The sequence below is a fragment of the Schistocerca cancellata genome, chromosome 3 (genome assembly GCF_023864275.1).
Source record: "Schistocerca cancellata isolate TAMUIC-IGC-003103 chromosome 3, iqSchCanc2.1, whole genome shotgun sequence".
NCBI classification, from domain to species: Eukaryota; Metazoa; Arthropoda; class Insecta; order Orthoptera; family Acrididae; genus Schistocerca; species Schistocerca cancellata.
The window spans coordinates 163,438,530-163,453,362 of NC_064628.1; the positions used below are offsets into that span (position 1 = coordinate 163,438,530).

The 14,833-nt window shown below is 38.1% G+C and overlaps 2 protein-coding genes across 2 annotated transcripts in view; one reads left to right on the plus strand and one right to left on the minus strand.

Moving 5' to 3' along the window:
- Positions 1 to 400: 400 nt before the first annotated feature.
- Positions 401 to 8,794, plus strand: LOC126174786 (ethanolamine-phosphate cytidylyltransferase). The gene is made up of 9 exons (XM_049921151.1): positions 401 to 533; positions 1,006 to 1,143; positions 1,227 to 1,339; positions 1,479 to 1,545; positions 2,028 to 2,253; positions 2,612 to 2,812; positions 4,278 to 4,495; positions 4,714 to 4,803; positions 8,156 to 8,794. Exons 1-9 carry the CDS (start codon positions 490 to 492, stop codon positions 8,187 to 8,189), a joined length of 1,131 nt encoding a protein of 376 aa, XP_049777108.1. The 5' UTR covers positions 401 to 489; the 3' UTR covers positions 8,190 to 8,794.
- Positions 8,276 to 14,833, minus strand: part of LOC126174787 (uncharacterized) — a 299,993-nt gene continuing 293,435 nt past the window's right edge. Inside the window, exon 9 of the mRNA XM_049921152.1 lies at positions 8,276 to 9,733. Within this exon, the coding sequence (XP_049777109.1) occupies positions 9,519 to 9,733 (215 nt within the window). The 3' untranslated portion in view covers positions 8,276 to 9,518. The remainder of the gene's footprint in view (positions 9,734 to 14,833) is intronic.

Below are 14,833 nucleotides of genomic sequence, written 5' to 3' on the forward strand. Positions count from 1 at the left end.
TTGTTTTGGCTCTTAGTTATAGCGTATGTGACTTTGTTCGAACATCCTGGTTTGATGTGCAGCGTATTAGATCTGCAATAACGTGTTTCTTGACCGTAAAGTGTGTGATTTTGTACTTTTGTGTTGCTATTCTCAACGTACATCAATAGTTATCAACGCTTGAATGAAAGCAAAATGCAGTATACCGTAATAAAAGCAAAAAGTTATTGACTTCATTTCCGCAATCACGATCTTTTTGTGATTATCTTTCTTTTCTTCATCTCTACGAAAATCCGCAATAAATAGTGATTGCTGATTTAGGAATTTTTCACTTCGCGATTTATCTCCACTGCCATCTAGTAATATGATCTGTTCGACATTCAGTCGTGCAGAGAACGAAACTCCCTAGTTTAGAAGGCTACGCTTCACACGAGGTAAATCGGCGGAGAAGTCAGCATCAGCATTCAGTTTCAAAGTGAAGGCTGAAGTGGCAGGAAGTGTTGGTACACTATGGAGGAGAAAAAGCCGCAGGTCCGCGTCTGGTGTGACGGATGGTAAATAACATTGGAAATATGTTCATTTTTCATATTGTTGTTGAGCGTTTCACAACGAACATGAGTTTGTTTCTAGCTGACTCTAATTGTTTTATTTCAGTTATGCCATGTGTTGATACTTTATTCCGCGAATGTATGATAGTTTTGGTTTCCTGCAGGTAATGAGGAAATCGTATAATGAACAGTGTTTAAAGTGATGAGACGTAATTTTTTTATTCTGGCGTGTAAGAAAAAAGGAAAATGATATTTGTTCCGTAGTAATTCAGAAGTTATTGATTCGGTACCGGTAATGAAAACCTTGAAGGGCCTCCAGATGATTAAAAGTGACGTTTGTCAGTGTCTACTGCAGTTATAATTAAATCATCTCTTTTTCGGATATAAAATGCTTCCGTGGTACATTATGTATTTGTTTTCAGAACATAAGACTTCAAAAATTTTCGTTTTAAGAGCTAAAATATGTCTTAACTTGCAGTTACGACATGGTTCATTTCGGCCACGCAAATTCTCTTCGACAGGCAAAAGCCCTGGGGGATTACTTGATAGTGGGTGTGCACACCGATGAAGAGATAACTAAGCACAAGGGACCGCCAGTCTTCACGGAAGAGGAAAGGTAAAGTGTTTTGGATTTATTGTGTTATGTTAGAGCAAGACTTCGTGGAGAACATGCTCCTGAACCATCTGTTTTTCGTACAGGTATAAAATGGTTAGAGGCATAAAATGGGTGGACGAAGTTGTGGAAGGGGCACCATACGTGACAACACTTGAGACACTCGATCAGTACAACTGTGACTTCTGTGTCCATGGAGGTAAATGTTGGGTTAATTTTGCAATGACCTATTTGTAACACAATGAAAATTGTTTGTGGGGGAGGGGGAGAGGTGTTGGGCTATGTAATACTGTCAGGTTCCTTGTAAGCCGAAATTTACCTCTAAATTTTTGTTTCAGATGATATAACAATGACAGCTGATGGAATTGACACATACCACCTGGTGAAAGCAGCTGGAAGATATAAGTAAGCAGTCATAAGTATTCATCTTCTTACTTGATAGAAGGCTTGTAAACAAGTCTGTGCTTTGTAGGACAAAGCTTACTCAGAACACAAGATACATAAGTTTACGCTTAGGTCTATGTTTATCTAAATTGCCTGTGTCGAGGAAAAACTAACATTGAGAGGCTGTATAAAAAAATTGATGTGGAAAAATTGTTCATTGCAGTTTTCCTAATCTGCCTGTAATTTGTTTATGGCAGTGGTGTAATGAAAATATTATGTGAACATCGTGTGACCAGTACAGTATTGGTGTTTACATTTAACATATCATTTGTGTATGTTTTTATTTACTATGGCTAAAACATTTAGCATCTTCATTTAATGCTATGAAGGGCTTCAACTTACATCAAGGCCATTATTTAATTTACCTTATTTAGTATTATTACTAAAGTTCCTATGATTTGGTAGTACATTAAAATACAAAATGTGTGTTTGCGTATGCACAGGGAAGTCCAACGCACTGCTGGAGTGTCGACAACTGATCTCGTTGGTCGTATGTTATTATTGACAAGGCAGCATTTCCAGCAAGGAGCTCGAGAATATGAAGTGGGCCGAGAAGGTCCGAGCAATATGGGTCAAGATTCTTCAGCTCGTTCACCATGGACTGGCTGTTCGCAGTTTCTTCCAACAACGCAAAAAATAATACAGTTCAGTGATGGTAAACCACCAAAGGTACAATATCAGTGTTTTATGTTCATTCAATGGCCTGAAAATAGTGGTTTGAAAGTGTTCCGTTTGAAGTTCTGATTACTATGGCTATTCCCGTTTAACGCTGACTTCATTTTAGCATGTTTTTGTGTGTTATTGTTGTTTATAGCAGTATATGAGGGATTAAAGCACTGACTATTAAGCTGAAACTGACAGGTTAGTTAAGTTGCATACCTTTTGGCCACTGAGAGTAGTTCCTTATTGCGTAGATGAAATGTCTGCTCAGCAAATAAATCTCTTTTTTGCATGGTAATAATTTGAAAAATGTATAAATTCAATTCACTGCTTGAATTATTCTTACTCTGGTTTATTTTTGTTACAGCCAAATGACAAAATAGTTTACGTGGCGGGTGCTTTCGATTTGTTCCATGTTGGGCACTTAGATTTCCTTGAACAAGCAAGGAAACAGGGTGACTATTTGATTGTGGGACTGCATACAGATCCAGTAGTGAACAAGTATAGAGGAGGCAACTATCCAATCATGAACTTGCATGAGAGAGTGCTCAGTGTTCTTGCATGTAAGGTAAGTTAAAATTAATTATTCACATCACTTCATCTGTTAGTTACAGGAGGAAGTAATTTCTCATTTGTTTATTTTTTCTTTTCGAATGGGATATCTGCACATGATATATATCACTATAGTTAGTCAGTGCAGGGAAACTGAAGAAAAACTGATCTACCACACCCTCATAATTCAGAATCATTACTGTAAGGCAGAGCATAGTGAGAGGTTAGTTTCTGAAGGTAAATAATGTTGCGTGTTGAGATTATGAAGTTCAGTTGTTCAGATTATTATTCTGTTTCTTTTTTACTGTGTAGCACATGTCAGCTATTTATGGGTTTCGCTGCATGATCTGTCATAACGCCACCAATGAAGTTACTTGAAATTTCTTTGTCTTTCATGGCCAGTTCTTGATGTGTTGATAATATTCTCATAGTCTTGGACCAGTTTGCTTTTATCAAGCTTTTCCTTCATGGGTATTTGGCGTTGTCAAAGAGTGCCTATTCACTTGTGGTTTCAGAACCTATGAAAAAGCAGCGATGCAGTTTTGTATTTGCTATTGTCAATATAATATATTATTATTGTTTACACATTAGTCTGGCCAGAGCCTTTCTGCATGTACTTTAATGTCCAACCAAGTTTTATTCACAAAACTATTTTCCCGTCACTTTTCTTGTATAATCCCCATATATTATCTGTGACTTGTCACTACTACTTGTCAAATAAGGCTAATGGTACCAAGTGTTGCTCTGGTGGCATTAAGTACTATCAATCAGGGTTATTTATAAGGACCTCTGGGGTATCAGAAGGTGACTTAAAAGACATGCATAAAATTCCCATTTCAGTTGACAGAGCATTTCACCAGTATTTGACTTCCATAACAAGTGCTCAACATGGGCACCAGTTATGACATGACCAGTGTCAGTATATGCATGAAACTCATTGAAGTTACTGCTACAGCCACCTGGAAAGATGTGACAGCAGCCACTTTTTGGTTGCCTACCTGCTGACATGAACTCATTTGATGAGATGTTACAGAGTGGAAGATTTGCCTACATGTTCTGCCTGCCTTGTGGTGCACTCTGCATGTATGCCGTGGTGCATATTATGAATCAAAACTTAAAGAGATGCTCTGTCCACTGATATGAGTGTTATATTCCTATACGTCTTTGTTTCTTTGTGGCTGTCTTCTGAAACTGTTGAAGTAGTTAATAACACTGTACAGTATGTACTTTACAGCACAAATTGATAGCACAAGCAGGAAATTTTTGCCATCTCTTCTGAATAATGTGACTTATCTTGGTTGTATGTTCATGCAGTTTGAACATTCCTTCAGATAATTTTTCAAACACTATTACTTTTGCACACTTATTAAGGAACGAAGCCTGTTTTTTTATGAATTAGTAATGGAGTGAATTTAGTTGTTAGTTTGGTCATTTTTCATTTGCTCACTGACAGATAATAATGCACTGTGTCTCATTTCCAGTATGTATCAGAAGTTGTTATTGGTGCGCCACTGGTTGTAACTAAAGAGCTCATGGATCACTTCAAGGTTGACATTGTCTGCCATGGGCAAACTCCTATACAAACGGGAGGCTTTGATGATCCTTATGCTGAACCTAAACGACAAGGAAAATTCAAATTACTGGACTCTGGAAATACAATGACAACAGAGAAAATTGTTGAAAGGATCATTTTACATAGGTTGGTATTATTGAGTCTTTCTTACCTTCATTCATTTAGTGTTGCTTTAAAATGTCATATTTTTTTCAAATATATCTATCATGAATACTGTACATTCCTAGTTGAAATTAACATTGGTAATAATTATAAGTGGTGCCATTTTGCTAAACTTTGTTTGATGGCAGTTAATTTTACCACTTGTAGAGTAATGTCTTCACTTATGTTTTTATGTTTCGTAGGTTAGAATTTGAAGCCAGAAATATGCGTAAGGAAAAGAAGGAAATAGCTGCATATGAAGCTTACACCAAAGCCAAGAAGGAAGGGAAAGTGTAAGATCTTTTTATTCTGAAACAATATTATATTGCTAGCACAAAATCTCAAATGATTTTGTATGCATGTGCGTTATTCTGCATACATGCATTTAAAATGATTTTTGCAGGATAGTGACTCTTTTTAAAGTTTACAAAGCCTTTATGGCTAGCTAGGCATTTAATATACCACTCTTAAATATACTGAGTGACATATGTATGAAACTAGTCATAGTTCTTGTAACAATTTGAGATCGTCTGTGTAGTGTCGTAATTCTAAGTTACTTGCTGGCTGTGAAAAATTTGTGTTCCATGTAAAAGGTAAATAGATCATACTTTGTATAATTTGTGTAGTTAGCTTGAAGTGTTGTATGAATAACAGTATTCTTTCTTTAACAAATTACTGCTATGTATTAATAATTCATATTGCTTTATTATGTACCTGATAATGTACATTTCCTTGTTCAGTCAGTATTAACCCATTAGTGCCTGAATAATTTTTTACTTCATTGCTTTCACCTTATTTGTTACATTGAGAAAGAAGCAGTTACATTGAAACAGCTGTATTTATCATGTTAGTTTTAAAATAATATACCATACCATGTAGGTAACGCTATGCACTACTGAGAGCAAAACATGCATTTTTATGAAAAAATTACCCATTTTTGTACTGGAGGAAACGAATTAAACATGAGATGGAAAAAACAACAAATTGCATGATATGATAAGCAACAAAGCACAGTCCCTCATTACATTTTTTGCACTGAGTGAGTGTTAATGTCTTATAGTTTATTCTAACAAAATGTCTGTTTTTGAGTTCCTGTATTTTCACAATCATGTTCATCATTTCATCGAAGAATTACACTGCTGTGGTACTGGTGCAGAGTTCATCCAGGCCCTTCAGGTGCCACTGCATACCACAAGTGCAGGTGAACAATTTCTGTTGAAAAATTTACATAAGGGATTGTATTTCCATTTTTGCAGTAGTGTGTCAAGGCTTTTTGTACAGTGGCATCCAGTAACCAATCAGAAAAAGCCTAATAATATATCCAGTTATGAATATTTATCTCACCCATGTTCTTCTATTCTGTCAGGATAGAGGCTCAAAGAATTTTGATGTGCTTCCTGGAGTCCCGAGAATATCTTTGAAAATTGATTACTGCATTCACACCAGTTATACTTGATGCTGCAGAAACAAAGGATTCGTCTTGCCTTTTACAGAGAAACCTTTTTTATTTTGTTTGATAGAATGAGCAGCACCTCATTCATTTCTATCTATTTCCTTCTTCTTCCGGAAGGGGCAATTTTGGGGGATATGATTTTCTCTCATGGTCCCAGTGCCCTCAAAATATTATTCCCCATGGAAAAATTAGCAAATTAAAACTTGTAAAAAAAAAAAAAAAAAAAAAAAAATTCTCAAAATAAAAGTGAACATTATTAAAGTACTCTCATTAGTTCACAGTGTCACATTTCTGAAATGCTGAATGTCCCAGCAATACAAATAATGTTCCATCAGTTTCAATAAGTGACATGTGAAGGTTGGGTTATTAAGGAACTAATTAGTTTTTGAATCTGAAGGATAAAATATTTTTGTTATAGGTACTTTAAAATCCATTGTGTGATGAAATTTTGGCTTAAAAGTGTACATTAAATTGCCATTTGTTTCCAGTTGTGGGCTGTTTCTCAAAATTACTAACACAAGACTGAAAGTACAGGTGTTCAATAGTCTGTAAATAAGCCTTAACAAGATCATAGATGTTCATTGTTGTCCAAAAAAATCAATAAAAGTCCAGTCCTGTCACATGTATCATTGATATAACACTGGGCGCTAATGGGTTAAACAGGCTCCTGTGAGCTTATTAATGTACCTTGTCCTAATGTAATTGTCTGTCGGGATTTTACATTTCTTAGATAGCCTTAGAGTATGGTGGAAGGGGAATATGCTTCTTGTTAGCAAAGTGGTGGAGCTTGTGTCTTTGTGCTTTTATTTTGAACAGTGCCATTATAGAGATAGATTATCCTGGTGGCTATGTGTGTGTTTTACTTGTTTGATTTATGTGGTTTCTATGTTTGGGGGAGGGTTTGAATCTTGTAGATTTGTACTTAAAGTTTTCTTCTTGTTGTGGAAATGCTTTTGCCCCAAATAACATTTTGCCTCCATTCTAGTTAACTACTGTGCCTTGTTTGGTTAATGGCCTCAAGATTCTTCTGCTACACCTTTTGTGGATGTGAATAATATCATCTCTGAAAGGTATCTCTTCAGAGGTGTTTTGGGAGGAAATATAGATGGGGATTGGTACAGATTTCAGCCTTGGTATTTTTAATGCTTGATAAACAATGGTTTTGTAATTAGTTCTTAAAATAAGTTACCTGTGTGTGCCTTACCAGTTGCTGAGGGTGTGTAGTTGAGAAAAAGGATGTGGGAGGATTCACATGGAGGTTGGTGCTTTCAGAACATACTTCATTAGTTTGTGTTTAATTAATGCCACCTTGGATCACCAGTTTGGCCTGAAGTCTCAATTAGGATCTGAGCAACATACACGGTTCAAGCTTTGGGCATGAAAGGTGGAACTACTGGCAGCCACACACATAATTGCATGCTTGACTAGCATGTCCAAGGATGGTTTCACGAGCATGTAAAAATTCCTCGCACCTCCATACTGCTCAAACATTCTTGTACAAGTATCAGTTTGCCTGAAAATGTCGACTTCAGACCATGATGTGCTGGCTTTGGCAGCCGTTTCATTTGTTATGAAAACAAAACAAAACAGGCAATATGATACAAGGAGCAAAAAGGTGTTAAAAAATCAAAAATAATATTCTCGTATTAACTAATCACAGTAGATGCACTGCAGAAGCTATCTCACGGTGTTATTATCTCTCTTCTTTTTCTCCATGTAATGTTGTATTCTTGTATTTGTTCTACATTACAGTGCAACTTTTGTACAGAATGTGATTTAACAGGACCAAACAAAAATAAATGAAATCAGATCAAATTATTGACGAATGCTTGTGCGAGCCTCCCTGTTCCTTGTATATACGCACAAGCATTCATAATTGAAATTAAAGTATCAAGCTGTTTGTACAGTCCTTATGCTTTGGCAAAATTATCCTACATACAGTGAAGCATGATTGAGCAAGCACACTTGCTCATAAGTGTTTGTCAAGCTTGCAGTTAAGTGTGTTGCCACCTTAACATTCCAGTTGACCTACTTAATGTAAAAGAACTAAAGGGTGTTTCCCCACATTAGTTGGTGTACAGGCATGTAACACACACTCGTAATTAGTATGGACTGTGTCTGCTGTACAAATATTATTGCTGTTATTCGAGAATGTTGAACTTTGTAAACAGAATGTATTTTTTTTTCTGCAGGTATTTAGAAAGGATAAATATTCAACAAAGCTAAAAGAAGAAATGAATTTGGCCACAGATCATGTCTGTTACATCGTTTTATTGTGTATTTGTTTGAAAGTCTTGTTTTTGATACAGTGCAGCCACTGCATGGATGGCTGGATCTAAACCAAAGAATAAAATTTATATTATAATTTTAGAAAATTATTTACTTTCATACATACCAATTATCATTGTTGTATCAGTTTTTGTTTTACAATTTTACTCCATATTTATAGATTAAATTTTAAACCTTTCATCTGTTGAAGTACTGTTGTTGTTTGTTAAAATGTTAAATTGTACATAAATGCACTGCAGTTCACCTGTTACCAGATTTTAATGCTTGTGGTATTGCACATTTGTGTATTTTATACAAACCAAAGTGTGTGCAACCTTTTTGTAGACTTTACCATCAAATCTGATCAAAATTTCAGTAGGTCACCACTTGCTTAAATTCCGGTATATACTGCAATGCAAATATTTATATATCCAATTGTGAACCTCGTAAGGAAAAATTTTCCAGTATGTTGAACTAGTCATTGTTGATTATTTTAAAAGTCACTGAAATTTAAATTTTGGTACCTGAGTTGAAACTGTTGCTAATTTGATAACCATCAATAAATTATATTTATGTATTATAAAAGCTTATAACATAATATTATAGAACATGTAAATAACATTTTGTGATTTTAAAATATAGAACCTATTTGTTTTATAATTCTGTTGAGTTGAACTAAACTGTTTTCTCATCCTTTTCGTTACATTCATAAAGTTTGGATTTTTTGTTCCTTGACCTTAAGAAAAAGTCTAAATACAAGCAGAGTTAAAGGGGGAAAAAATCTTACAGTTTCTTTGGAAATTACAGAATTTGCTGTCTGTAGAATTAAGGCTATTACTCAAGTCTTATTAACTGCACACTAAAACAGCCCTTGACCTCTGTTCTGTGGTGGGTGTTTGTACACATAGTTGCAGTAGTCTCACTCTTGTGAACAATGCAACACTACCCGTGTCATTCATAATTTCATTTTCATCACATTGGGTAATGAAAATAATTTGCAAATTGAACAAGAAACTTACTAGTAGTTTTGTGTGTAGGATAAACTTGTTACTATAATGAGAACTGAAAAGTTCAGCAATTGAACTTTTCTGTATATTTAATCACAATAGTCTTTGGCCTTTGTGGCCATTTGTTTCGTCTCCAGCACCTCCCTCAACCTTTCCCAAAGCATCTGAAGCTTAACATGAATTCATCCATGTTACCTTTGCTTAGAACCCATTATAAAACTTTGTTGGCATGAGATGTCCCAAAATTCAATCAACCTTTTCAGTGTTCAGTTTTGCACCATCACTGGACAAGGCTGCGGCCTGTGTAACCACCAGTTTTAGCATGACGAAGGGCTCGGTCAACGGAAGCAGCGTCTCGAAGTCTTGTTGCCAGGTAACAAACGGCTAGTGTTGCCAGGAACAATAGCGTGCCAAGCAGACCAGTTATCAGTGCCATTGTAGAACATGGTCCATCACCTGTGAGTGCTGCTCCTTGACCTGGCCGTCGATACAAGTCTGTTGACAGTGGAACATTACTGGTGACAAGCAGTAGAAAAGCATATTGAGAGATGGCTAAAACAAAACAAAATTATCAAAAGTTTATAGACAGTTGTTTCTCCCATTCATCATCTGTGAATGGAACAGAGGAGGGTACCCATTGTCACACACTGCAAAGTGGCTTGTGGAATGTAGATGTAGGTATTCATGCAACTGGTGGATAAAGCAACATTCTGAAATAAATGATGTGTCTCTCATGTGCAATAATTGGTAGTTGCCCTTGCATACAACATTACAAAATGTAAAGTTGATCATTTAGCTGCCTGCTGCAATTTCTAGTGCCTTCAGTATGGTGTTTATAGTACATTGATATGACCATGAATCAAGGATGTCTGCCCTAATTTGAAGATGCAAATGCACCATCCCTCTATCATCCCCACTATTATGTCTGTTTCAGATCTGGAGCTTATTACAACATATTCTGTTTGAGATTCATCTGCATGTAGTACTGAATTGGAACTTTAACAAGATGAACACTATATTTATTTAGTGATGTGACAGTTTTATGTCTTTTTTTTCCTGTTTCTATCAATTTATTGTGGTACAAGAAGTAGTTCCTGAATTCCTGACAAATGTGGAAATCACCTGGGATGTGACAATGATATGTATGCTACTGACTTCACCCATTGCCAATGTACATGTTTCTGAAAGCATAAGGATTTATAAACAGGAGAAAGAAGTTTAAGCGGAAGCTATGTGGGTGCAGTTGTTTAAGAGTGTTTGGTGAAAACTGCAGATGATTTAGAGTTATCAATCACAAGATATTCCAGTTTTAATGAAGTACTGAATCAGAATTTTTATTAGTGTGTGGGGGCCAGTGGCATCCATTGCTGCAAGTTGGGACAACAGTGCCCAAGGACATCCCCTCATCATTACTGTGTTTAGAGCCTGTCGGCGAAGTTTTTGAGAAGCTGGCATAAGAACATGAAGGGCACAAACAGCTAGATGCAATGTGCAAAGGCAGACACCCCCTGCCAACAAGCAGATGGATAAGTCCAAGGAATGGAATATCAAGGAAAGAAAAACATTCCATCCAAAAAACATATTTTGTAAGAATAAGAATGAAGGGAGAATTATTGCAGATTGTGTTCCAAAAGAGCTTCCACTGGAGGAAGTGTTGTAGGATACTACATGTAAATGGGTAACTATTAATAAAGTGACTTGTCTAATGTTACCAAAGTCCAAAAAGTTAGAAGTGGGAGATTGCGCCTTGGCTTGGCTGAGGCTGGATCTATGTCAGATGATAGACCACCGTGGTTACATCATAGACTTTGTACATTTAATGTTAACTAAGTATGAATACATAGAGTGGCATAGACAGCGCTTTCAATTGCTGCATCAAAGCATGTTTTTGCTTGTGACAATATCTACAGACTTAGATGGAGATTGGTTAAAGAACAAAGATTATGTCGCATCATACACCGTCATTCAACCAAATGTCTGCAAGTTGGACAACGTTGATCATATGGCTCAGTGTGCTACAGAGTGTCGTTGATGCCCGTCTGATCACAATCATATTTTGTGGCTTGGAAAAATCGTATGACTTGCTGCTGGCGGTTCCTAAACTGTCTTGCTGGTTTGTGTCTGAGTCCCATGTGACCCAGCAACAAAGTGATTGTAAAAATGGTACTTGCGAGTAGTTACTTTGGTAGGATGGAATTGTCTTGTCAATAGGAATTAGTTTCAGTCTGCAAGCTCCTCGAGTTGTTGGGGAACTGTTGGCTGGAGCAATGGAGCTTAGAAACTGAAGCCAGAATAGGTTATTCAATCCTAAACTATGAATGTAGATGGTGGTGGTAGTGGTGATGATGATGATGATGATGTGAGTGCTGTGGTTGACTTACATAAATATTGTAACATTGTACAATGACTGAACTGGAAGACAAAGGGTCTTAATAATATATTTAATTTCACCATATTAGTGTGTTCTTTCCTTAATGGTTTACCTTCCCTTTCCAGAGTATCGAGGTAGTGTATGATATAGATAATGGGGAAAGAAATGATAGGGATGGGTGGGAATTCATGACTTCCAGATGAACAGGGCATTGTGGTAATGCAATGACAAAAGCTGAAACTATGTGCCACACCAGGACTCAAATCTGGATTTACTATTTCTCAAGAACAGCCGCCTTAAGTAATTCAGGCATCCGGACACAGTCCCTGACCGACTCAAATTTCCAACTTAACCACATGCTGCAATGTAGTGTCCCTTGTTCATTAAATCCCTACTCACTAGTTATTGATTCCCGTAGGACTTAAGACAATATTAGTGTATCCATACAGAAACAAATGTCAAGGAGCCGTCAAACTCGTACAGAAATATGTGTATTTTGAGTGGTGTGTATTCTGTCAGACATTTCCAACAGAACAGACACCACTAGTGATGATGCGGGTGATACACACACTTTTATACGAGTCCAATGGCTCCTTGATATTTGTGTCAGTGTGGATGCACTAGTATCATCTGAACTCTTACGGGAATCAATAACTTGTGACTATGGAATTAATGGACAAGGCATTTTGCATTGCAGCAAGTGATGAGTTGGACGTTTGAGTTGGTCGTGGACCATTTCCAGATGGCCAAAGCTGTTAAGACAACCACTCATGAGAATCAGTAATTCCGGGTTCAAGTTCTGGTCCATCACAAATTTTCAGCTTTTGCCACTGCATTACCACAGCCCTGTGTGCAGCTGGAAGTCACGAATTCTCACCCATCTCTTCCCCTTTTTTCCCCATTTTCTGTCTCATGTACACTGGTGTCCAAAATTAAAGCAACAAACCGAAATTTTAAGAGGTTGTTTTATTTTGCCACAAAACAGTATAATCACGTGATAGTAAAGTAGAAACAATGTAAAGAATACAGAACGTAAACAACTGAAACATGCTTAAGGGTCGACAAAAATATTCTTTGTTTTTTCCAACTTAACAAATTTACAGACACATTCCAACAACTGGTTAATGCACACAGTATGGGATGTGACCACCTCTGGCAGCAATACAGGCATGACAAATGATGGGGCATGCTGTGAATGATGTAACCAATCTCATGTTGAGGCAATAATGCCCATCCTTCTTGCAGCACTGCTCACAAGCCTTTGAGAGTGATTGGTAGATGCTGACGTGATGCAATCCATGTCCCTAGTGCATCTCAGATGTGCTCTATTGATTCAAACTGGGAGAGCGAGCAGGTCACCCCATGCGTGCAATATCTCAAGGTCTCGTCATGATACCTGACAGCAGTTAAACCTAGCTGATTTAACTGTACAGTTTCATGAAGGGTTGTTCAAGTGATCAACATAATCCCTGCCCACGCCAGTAGGTATCATCCTTGATATCAGTTTCTTACCACAGCCATTGGGTCCCGAACTCACATGCCACATTTCCCTACAGGTGTGAATTGGTCGAGAATCACTGTCCAGACTAAAACAGGACTCATTGGCCCACTTTTCGACTGTCCATGTGGCATGTTGATCTGTACACCATTTGCCTCGCTGCAACACGTCCAGTGCATGCTGTGAGGTCAGATGCCAGTTGTCACGCAGCACTAAGGCGGTACCGTTGTGCCCTGCCAGCCATATAATGGTTCTCTCTTTCTGGTGTTAACGTGGAAGGCCCCGCCCTCGTCATCGGGACACAGTTTTGATCTCTATAAACTGTCACCATATCCGAAAAACAACAGAACAATTTACATTAAGCCATCAGGCCACATCAGTTTGTGACCGTCCTCCTTCCATTCTTCCCTTGGCCCTCCACTTAGAGAGCCTGGTAGGCGCCTTCTCTGTGTCATACTGCACCATCTGTGACTGTGTACACAGCTATTGTGGATGTGGGACTACATGGCGAACACTATCCTGTTAGGTAGGTGCCCTGACGTCATTGCTAGCGTGGTTGTCCATTGATCAGAATGCCAGATTTTGAGCACAGCACGATCGTATGGACATCTGTTGACAGTTTTTATGATTATATCATGGGTTAGACACAGGATGGGCAAGCAGTGGTTTGTTGCTTTGATTTTGGACACCAATGTGAATGTATGCACCAGCTGTGTCATCAGCGGTGCTGTCTTTTCTGTTGGACATGTCAGACACAATTAAAATTTCTTGGGCATTGGGTTTACATATGTTAGGGCAGGTAGGTCAACAGGTCGAGAATGTGTGGCTGGAATTAAAGCATGCAGCACCTGAAGGTAGGCCTGTGTTGTAACTGCGTCACGTGTCCCTCCTGTTAAACCACCGTTTACTGTCTCAGGCAGGTTGTTCAGCATGTGTTGCAGAAGCGACCAACGACCTTGCCACAGTGGTAACATCACTTCCCATCATATCACCGAAGTTAAGCACTGTTGGACTTGGCTAGGACACTGTTGACCTTGGCTAGGACTTGGATGGGAGACTGTTTGGATCTGCAGAGTGCTGTTGGCAAGGGGGTGCGCTCAGCTCTTGTGAGATTAGTTGAGGAGCTACTTGATTGAGAAGTAGAGGCTCCGCTCATTAAAACTGCCAACGGCCAGGAGAGAAGTGTGCTCACCACATGTTCCTCCATATCCGCTCCCAATGACGCCTGTCGGCTGCGGATGACAGGATGATCGGCCAGTACCGTTGGGCCTTCTTAGGCATCTTCCGACGGTATTCAGTTTAGCTTCGGAAGTGAGGTTTTGGTTGGTTCTTTCTCTTGGCATAAACAAATGTATGTACGAGTACAGTGCCGCAATAATTGACCTGTGAAGTTATGTGCAGCAGATTTTTATTCTAATCAGCATAAAGTTACTAAAATTAATATTAATTAAATAGCCAAAAGGAGGTGAACTGTGTTTCAAATCGGTGCAACGGGGTGCTAGAATTCGGTATGAAATATTATCGACGAAGGAGTAAGTGTGTCATGATTTTTGCGTGAATCCTCCAAATGTAGTAACGAGGTCAGGCAGTAACACTGAGTAGTCCCAGTGGATGAGTTCAGAGTTTCATGTTTTAATGGCAGAAGAGGAAGAGCGGAAATCGGCTCAAGCACTTTAGCTGAGTGCAGATAAGATCAGCATTCAGTCGCAAAACATGTCAGTAAGTG